The 9,439-nt window shown below is 35.8% G+C and overlaps 1 protein-coding gene across 1 annotated transcript; it reads left to right on the top strand.

The window, feature by feature from the left end:
- Window positions 1-874: 874 nt before the first annotated feature.
- On the top strand, window positions 875-6,272 carry LOC137734779 (AUGMIN subunit 7). Its single transcript, XM_068474065.2, has 9 exons — window positions 875-1,184; window positions 1,280-1,356; window positions 2,141-2,202; window positions 2,571-2,662; window positions 2,798-2,923; window positions 3,232-3,322; window positions 4,036-4,143; window positions 4,558-4,656; window positions 5,928-6,272. The coding sequence occupies exons 1-9, from the start codon at window positions 1,051-1,053 to the stop codon at window positions 6,123-6,125; spliced, it is 987 nt and encodes a 328-aa protein (XP_068330166.2). The 5' UTR covers window positions 875-1,050; the 3' UTR covers window positions 6,126-6,272.
- Window positions 6,273-9,439: the final 3,167 nt, after the last annotated feature.

Genomic DNA, 9,439 nt, shown 5'->3' with positions numbered 1-9,439 from the left:
AGACCAAAAAACATTTTTTTTAAAAGCGCTTTCAGTAATTTTAAAAGTACATCCAAACGAGCCTTAACAAAGTATGTAAAACTTGAGTGTCTAGAAATCGTTCCCCATGTGGATTTAGTAGATTGGGCTTTGGGCCTCATGATTATGTTTTCAGTTTGTTTATCTTGGCCCAATCATTTTGGTTTTGAGAATTCCGTGGCAAAAGAAGAGTCCCATCATTCGCTAATTAAACAAACAAAGGAAAAATTTGATACAAGTTCAATTTTTTTAGTCAATAGTAAGAATAGTCCAATTAATTAAAATAAGTCCAATTCCTTAAATTTAATTATTTAATTATCAATAATTATCTATTCAATGATAAGATTTATTATAAAAATCAAATTTCTTCCTAATTATCTCTTTGATTTTTTTTTTAATTTCTTGTTCTTCCTCCTGCTTTAAACCCCATTTATAAATTTTATTTTTAATTTTTATAATCAACCTATATCACAGGTTAATTATTTTTATGTATCTATATGACATATTCTTTTTTATAATCAACGTGTCACAAATTCATGTGTCTTGCTTGTAGGTGTATTATGTTTTTTCCTACCTTTTAGTTAGGTTTCGTATCTCGCTTACAGGTATAATATATATTCATATATTTGTTACTTGAGTTAAGGTACAATGGTTTGTAGATAATTTATGTTAGTATATTAGTTTTTTTTTTGTTGTAAGATATTAATTAGATTTTTTGGAGTTGAAAAATACATAATATTAGAAGATTTTAATTGATTTTCAATATTTTAAAAAAATATTAAATGAGTATAAAAGAAATAAAAATATGTAATTAGATAATTGGACTCACTCTTAAAAACTTTTTGGACCTAGATCTAAAAGCCCCTTAAACAAAATTCAAAAGTAATTTATCAAATCAAAAGCCAACATCTCAAATTGTTGATTGATTCAAACGCCCCAACTAAAACCTCAAAATTCACCAAAACATTTTTCAGTTTTTGTGACGATTTCGGATCTCAGTCCAAGTGTTTGATTTAGTGTTCGAGTTCGAAAATGGCAGCAAGACAAATGGAAGAGATACAGAGGAAGCTGGCGCTGCTGAATTATCCTAGAGCCACTGCGGCTGCTCAGTCCCTCCTCTTCGCCGGCATGGAGCGCTACGCCCTTCTCGAGTGGCTCTTCTTCCGGTACACCACACATGTCGTTACCTCTACTTCTTTGACCTTTTCTGGTTCTCACTGTGTAACAATTTTGATTGCCTGATTGTGTGGTGTGATTTCAGCTTGCTGGGGGACAAGTCGCCATTCTCTCAACAAAATCTTCAAGGGGACGCCAACGAAGAGACCGCTCGAATCCAGTGTAAGTCGTCTTTTGTAGAATGTAGAATTGGGTCGTGCTGAATTTGTTGAGAATTTGATGAAAATGTAGACTTTTATTGGTTTTGAATTTTATCTTATGGTTGATCTAAAGTTTATTAATGTGTTGTAATGTTAATTATAAACGAAAATGTGGGCCGCGATTTTTGTTTAACTCGTCTGCAGACTTCTTAAATTTTTGTGATGATAATGAAAATTGACAAAAATTAGACTTCAAAGAACTTCTGCAGTAGTTTCCGAACACTAACAGAAAACAACCTTTTGGTATCAGCACTACATATATGTTCTACATGGCCATGCCAAACTGATATGGCAAAATCGCCAATCTCTCAAATCTAGAATAAGACTATTTAGTGTACGAAGATAAGAATACATATCAATCCTACTATATAAAAGATGGATGCTTGCTGCAGCTATTATTGCACAATCTCAACTCAGTGTCACCTTAACGAAGCAAGCACGGGTAGGATATCGCTTGTGCTTGGGAGTTTATTAATTATCCAACTTGGTAATGTATGCACCCAAATTCTCTCCTTATGGACTTTTTAAGATAACTTTGGGGATCATCCTTCTCTTGGTGCTTCCTTTTTGTTTAATCCTTCTTCTAAAGCTATCTGGCGTTGATTGTTTTTTCCTTTCCAAATTCCAAGTTTCTGAGTATGTGATATTATATATGATGCACCTGCTATGTTTCCCTGGTTTCGGTCATTGATGCAACAATATTCTCTTTTATTGTTTCTCATAACACATATTCTTTTGTTTTGCAGATTTGGCAGAGATTGCAAAGTTTTTGGGTATTACTACCACTATCGACACCGAAGCCATCCAAGTTAGTTGTGGATTTGTGTTGATTTAGGAGTATTTTTTCTGCCAATATGGGAAATTTCTTTTTTTCTTTAGCAAGCTTTACAAATTGAGTGCACTTTTACTTGTGTTGTCCTTTTATTTCATATCCCATTTGGAAGTCATTGTTTAGTTGGTTTCTCAGGCAACCAATCTTTATGACGGTTGCATCACGAGTCGAATCAATATATTCATATTTCTCTTGAGTTTCCATTAAGTAAAATTTAGTAATTGATACGCCTTAAATATTGTCGATCTTTTTTCATTGCTGTTTATTTGAAGTGCTTTGGTTAGCAACTCTTTACTATGTGAGTTTTCTCCACTTTTGTTGAATGCAAAGAAATTTTGTTGTAGGGGCGAGGAAGCTATGAAGATCGCACTGAAATGCTTCATCTAATTGTAGATCTTGTGGAGGCGAGTATTTATGCTGATAATCAAGAATGGAGGTAGGATGATACTAAGTATTACATGGCTTGGCAAGGTGTTATTGTTTGATACAATAACTTTTACATCTTCTACAACATGTGATTTTTTTTCTGATTTCGAAAATCATTTTAGGCTGAGACCTGTAATTTCTGCAGTACCGACGAGCAGGTAGCAAAGGACATACAACTAATTGATTCCATAGCTGAAAAACAAGCTCAAATATTCTCCGAGGAGTGCAAATTGTTCCCTGCAGATGTTCAGATTCAGTCCATATATCCATTGTAAGGCTATCTATTTTTCAACACCGCCCATGAAGTAACACAATGAAACATAATTGCTTCATTGAAAATCTATCCTTGTACTGTTTAACAAAAAAAGAAAAGCCCTCATTTTTGTTTATACTCCCCTGAATTAAAAAGAATAACCGGTTCCCTGAAATTTTATTGTCAAAAAGAAGAAACCTCTTTGAAAACCAACCCAATTAATTAGGATAAAATGCTTAATTGAGATGATCGCATCATGTAAATTTGAACCACTTATTCCATTAGATACAATAATATCCTGTTGTTTAATCAAAGTTCATTTGCAGGCCTGATGTTTCCGAACTGGAGAAAAAACTTTCAGAACAATCAAAGATATTCTTAAGTCTTCAACAGAAGGTTGACGATTTGGCTTCAAAGGTTCTATTCCTTTACTTAGACCTTCTTGCCTTTTACAAAAGTTGCTTATATTTTCTTATGATTTGTATCCTGGAACTATTCAGCTATTTGATCAGCTTCACCTAGCTCTCTTTGTGCTATATAATTATGCCAATTGTTTATTTCAGCATAATAACTAAATCTTCCAACTTAAACCAGAAAATAACCTCTTCTTTAAAATAAAATAAAAATAGTATACCACTGCTTCTCTTTTACAGCCATTCTACTGTCATTACCCTCTATCATTGTGTTTATGAAAGTTCTCAGTTTCTCTGACTGCCTCTGACACCTAAAGACACCACCTCCTTACTTTTCCATTTCTCTTTGAGCTTCACCTATCCTATGCTGATATGCAGAGAACAGATGCATAGTAATACCCTCTCTAGTGCCAAAGATTGCTGAAAGATTCATTTATATGTTCGTAGGGTTGTTCTTAAATATATATATATATATATATATATATATATATATAATTTAGTACGGTATATTAACATTCCTTTATTGTTGTATGCATTTTGGATTTTTTCTTTCTGTTTTTTTATAATCTTTCCAATGCGTATAAGTAAACTATATTTCTTCTGGCAATGAGTTCTCCCTCGAATTTGGGTTGTCAATCTACATCTTATGTATTTATAAAGTTCCCCTCGTCCCGGTTAATTTCTTCTTTTTCTCACTCTATGTGCTATTGCATGTAGCATGCTTACAACCCAGATGAGGATTATGCAGAGGTGGAATCAAGATTGCGTGCACATTTGGAGTCTTTTCTGGAAACTGCAAAATCATTCAATACGATTTACACTAAGGTTGGAGCTGTTCTGTCCTTTTATACTCCGCCTTCTGACAATCTGATGTCCCTTTTCTTCTTTTCTTTTCCTGTTTGTTGTACCACTTTTAAGTATTTTGGCATGTTACTTCGAATTTTATATCTGCTATAAAGTGAGGCGCGGGTGGTAAATGTGCACCATGATGAACTATATGCTTTTTGTGGATTCCATATTCACATATCTGGCTTGGTTGGCGTGGGAGAAATTTATGCTTCCGTTCCAGCTCCTTGCTTATATTGAAGTTCACTTTTTAGCTACTACTCCGGTTTGAATGTTGACATTTATTGATGTGCCTGAATCCAAAATACCTTTCTGTTATTTGATTTGCTTTGTGTGCATGTGTATGAGGTATCTATGCTTATCTGCAACCTTGAAATGTTGCGCCTTTTGTAGGAAATACGTCCATGGACACATATGATGGAGGTACCCCAGCTCCATGGATTTGGGCCGGCTGCCAATCGATTGTTGGAGGCATACAAGATGCTTTTGAAGGTATCTCTTTTGCTAGTCCGTACATTTTTTCCTAGCACATTAGTCTGAATGCTAATTCACTAGTTCATATACCGCTAGTGTAGTGATGGTTTTTATATCGTATTAAGACCTCATGGAGAACTCATTTTCCACTTATTCAACAGGTGTTACTACCTGTCTAGAAAGTGACATATTTCCTTGTTATATGTAATTATGTACCGGTGAAGTATCTCTCTACTGTAGTTCATCAATATTCAACCTATACTAAATTTCGTTTACTATTGAATGTCACAAGGACAGGTGTTTTCATTTATTTAAGGTGATGAACATATGTATCTGGGGTTGGTTGGAAGGGGTCTGGATTGAAATTGTTCAAAGCTACATGCCACATTTGGCTTGTTCTCTACAGAGGTTTCATGGGGATGCACAGTGGGGCACGCAAGATGGGCCTTAGTTGAAGCTGGCCGGAGTGAACAATTGGACGTTCTTTTGCATATTCCCACATTTTTCATTGGCCTTTTTATTCTGAAACCTTGATCTTCTAAATTTAATGTTGTCCCTTCTCTTCTCTCCCTTCACATTTGTGCCTGGTGTTTGCTGTCCATATGGAAATGCTGTGATGGCTAATCCCCCACTTGTTTACACAGACTATCCCTGGTTCAAACGTCCATAGTGCCCCGTTAAGTTAGCATGGAAAATTAAGTAAAAAGTAGCAGTTTTCTTGTAGCATGTACTCAGTGCTCGCTTGGTCAACTTCACCTTTTATGTTCTGTTTTGGAGGAGAAAAATGTGAAGGAAAGAAGTGGGAAAGGCAGTTTATCCTTGAGCTAGGAAAGCATTCTTCTTGAGCTCGATAAAGCATTACCCTCCAACATAGGGAAAAAAATGGGAAGACTGAATGTCTGGTTATTTATTTTTACCTTGTGATCTTAAAAAAACTTACAAAATTAGTGCCAAAATGTTTGTACATTATGCAAAGGGAAATATTCCTGGATTTCTCTGCTTCCCTTCTCCTTTCCTCAGACAAGGAAAATCCATGTTCTTCAACCGAACAGTAGGTGAAAACCATAACTAAAATAGTCTGGTAGAATTCTCTCCTCCCATTCTCTCTTGCTCCCAAACATGGTATTACTTCCCCCCATTCCTTTTGTGTTGCTGACATGCTGTAGGTATAATTTGGAGCGTAGATCAGATTAATTGGGCAGTGAGCATTGTAGATCAAATTACTATTCGTATGACCATGAATTTTGTAACAAGGCGTTTTCTTCTTATAATTCTTTCATTTATTGCAGTTCCTGGGGAACTTGAGGAATCTTAGAGACTCATATGCAGCTCTTGCTGTTGGATCATCTGACTCAGTTGCTGGCGAGCCCTCATCTGTCACAAGAATAATCTCTGAGTGTGAATCTGCATTGACATTCCTAAATCGCGATCTCGGGATTCTCTCAGCTTCCATTGCTCGCGAGCAAGGTGAGGAGGTGAGTTTATGATGAAATTGTTGTAATTGTTGTGGGGAGGGCTATGAATTCAGTGTCTTCCCCTTCTTTCGGGACTGCAGATGTATGTTTGGAAAATGTTGTTTCTTCATGGCGAATGAAAGCGAAGTACTATGTAATATTGATTCTGTGTTCATATCACCCATCCTTGTTCGTTTGGCTTGCAGACTGACTACATGACTAGACCTTTCTTTTTAAGTTCCTAGGATTTAACCCTAGGTTTAGTTTTAGAAGGTTCGACATAAAATTATGGAATCAATTGATGCTAACGCGGATCTAGTTTTCAAAATAGTCATCTTGCACTTCTTCCTCTTGCGGTTATATCCTTATAGTGTACATCACGACCAACTTGTCTGTGAAGGCTGGGTCGGGACTCGTAGTATATTCAACCTACACATTTACTCAATCCAAAACAAAATAAAAAATGCATCAACATATTCAATTTTATACTTGATTTTACGACAAAATTTAGTTTCCCTATCATTTTCCGAAAAATTATTACGAAAGTAACTTATGTACTAGAAACCTTCATTAATCCGCTTCCTATAAACAAATATAATAGCAAGTTTTGAAAACGATTACTTTAAACTTGATTAGCTAAGGCATGGTAAAAAAAGAGAAGTTAATTGAGAAAGTTCTCCTTGATGACCAAGACTTCATATGGTTATTGAAAGCATTTTTGTTCGCCATCATAAACTATGTTGTATATTCACAATACACCTAATTATCTGACTTGTGTTATTTTACTTAACTTTGGTTAATTTTTTACAAAATTGAAAAAAAAACATTTAATGTGAAAGTTAATTAGAATTAGGTGAAATGATACGTGGCAGATGATTAAGTGTATGGTGAGCAAAAATACTTCCTACGAGTAATTGTCTTCCTACTAGTAATTGTGAAAGTTATGATACCTGTTGGCAAAGCTAATTTTCCTTCATAAACAACTTTTCCCAGGTAGCATTTGGTCGAGACTCCAGATTATGACAACCTTACCAAACCGATCATAAACTAATAATCTGGTCAGTCTGACTAAATAATAATCAACTTTGTAATTAAATTATATTTTATCAAATTAACTTTAGCCCACATAACAAATTCATACCTCATATTTTGAACATTATGATGTCATACATAAATAAGGAAATTGTAGCAATGGTCTCTCAACTTTATCCCAACTGTATTAAAGGTCCTCAACTAAAAATCTGTGACCATTGGTCCCTTTAACTCATTAACATGTGCAATTATGGTCTTTTTTGTCAATTCCGTTAGAACTTCAGTTAAAATGAGTCACGTGTCACGCACATGAGGCTCAATCAAGGGACAAATATGGAAAACCAAATGAGAAAAATAGTAGCAATGGACCCTCAATTTTAATTGAATTGGAGCAATGACCCTTAACTTGAATCCAATTGGAGTAATTATCCCTCAACTTTAATCCAATTAGAGCAATGGTCCTATAACTCATCAAAACGTACTTCTATGGTCTCTTTTGTCAACTTCGTCATATCCGTCAAAACGAGTCATGTTGAAAGGAATTCTGAAGAAGTTGACAAAATGGACCATAACTATATGTTTTCATGGGTTAAAGGACATTTGCTTCAATTGGGTTAAAGTTAAGATGCTACAATTTTCTCTACATAAACTCACAAACTTGTTACAATGTCATAGCTCCATTAGCTAATCTGTTAATTTGACTATTAAATGAAATGATGGGTTGCCCACTATAGGTCCCCATATTTACTGATATGATGTCAAATTTGTGCCACGTGTACAAACAACCAAAAAATTCTACGAAATTACGAAAATGGTACGGAACTCGTGGCGGTAAACCGAGTTTGGCATCAGGTTGTGCTGCTGCTATTTCATGAAGATAGGATCCTGGTCTGGGGGTGCAGCGGCGACTTCCGTGACTTTCAAGCGGGTTACAGATGGTGATAGTCTAGTGATTGGTGGTGGGTCAAATCGCGGTGGTGGTGGGGAATGGGCAAGTGGGTTTGAGTCAAGCAGATTGTGGGTTGGGATCTCGTGGGTCTTGCGAATGGTGCAGATGTGCAGTGGAAGAACAATGGTGGTGTAGTGTGGATGATTCGATGGTACGAGTAGGCTAGTGCGGCTGCAGGTTGATGCTTCATAATATATTTTTATTTTTTATTAACAAATACCTTAACAAAATTGATACATCAAATGAATATAGCCCCAAAAATGTGATTTAATCTACTTGGATGGAGGAAGATAAAGGGACGTGGAGATATAGAAGAGGGGAAGGGTTATCATCGCCAGGGTTGGGGCGGCTGCTAATATTAGGTCTATTGAATTTAATTTAAAGACTGTTGGAACCAAATTCTCACATCACCATTGACAGAGGAACTACGCAAGTCTAACCACCTAGAAGAAACCAAACAACCATAATCGGACCTTGGGCATCGATGTGATACTGGCCAAATGGCCTCCAAAGGTTAAGTTAGTAAGCAATATTAAGACCTAAGTAGTGGGCAAGATAAAAAGCAAAGAGTATGTGTAGATTGTGTTACTAAAGTTATGCCCTAGATGAGGGTGTTTATACTAGTCGAGTGAGAGACCCTTCAGAATATGGAATTTGTATCAAATTGGGAGAATCTAAGAGAATATATAGGATTAGATATTGTTTCCTCTTAGAAGGGTGATTACTTACGGAATGGTCGATCTCAGCGAAGTTTGCAGACTTTGCCTACCTTACTGGGTACAACAGTATGTGGTAGCACTGGTTTGTTTAAGCAGCTCAATTTGATTGGAGTTATTGAGTTCATGGTTGGATTTTTGACGGACGCATATTTCGATCTGCCTTACTCCACCTCTGGAAACTTGGGAGTAAGATTCTCTCCCTTCCTGTCCCCTCTTATTTAATCGGTCATAATTAAGCCACGTCAACATCTTGTGTTGACTTCTTTATAAAGAGAGAAAGACAAAATGGAAAGTGAGAATGGAAGGGAGCAGAGGATAAAGGATTTATTAAGGCCAGTTAGGCATTGCTGTGCTTTTTCAAAAAAATTACTTTTGCTGTGCTTTAAGAATAATCAGCTATAAAATAAAACAGATGAGTGTTTGGTTAACTGTATTTTAAAAGTGTTGTGAATAAGAAAAACAGTGTAGAAGCATTTGGTAAATTTTAATATATAAAAGTAATATAATTGTATACAATGACAATAGTAGTAGGAGAGAGGAGATGATAACAATTGTGGGAAAAATGGTGGTAATGGTGGTGTTGGTTGCGGTGGTGGTGATGGTAGTAGCAATGTGGAGGTATGGTGGTGGTGTTAATAGTGGGATGT

The sequence above is a fragment of the Pyrus communis genome, chromosome 7 (genome assembly GCF_041283825.1).
Source record: "Pyrus communis isolate YQ-2024b chromosome 7, ASM4128382v1, whole genome shotgun sequence".
NCBI classification, from domain to species: Eukaryota; Viridiplantae; Streptophyta; class Magnoliopsida; order Rosales; family Rosaceae; genus Pyrus; species Pyrus communis.
This window is presented reverse-complemented; position numbering and strand designations above follow the sequence as displayed.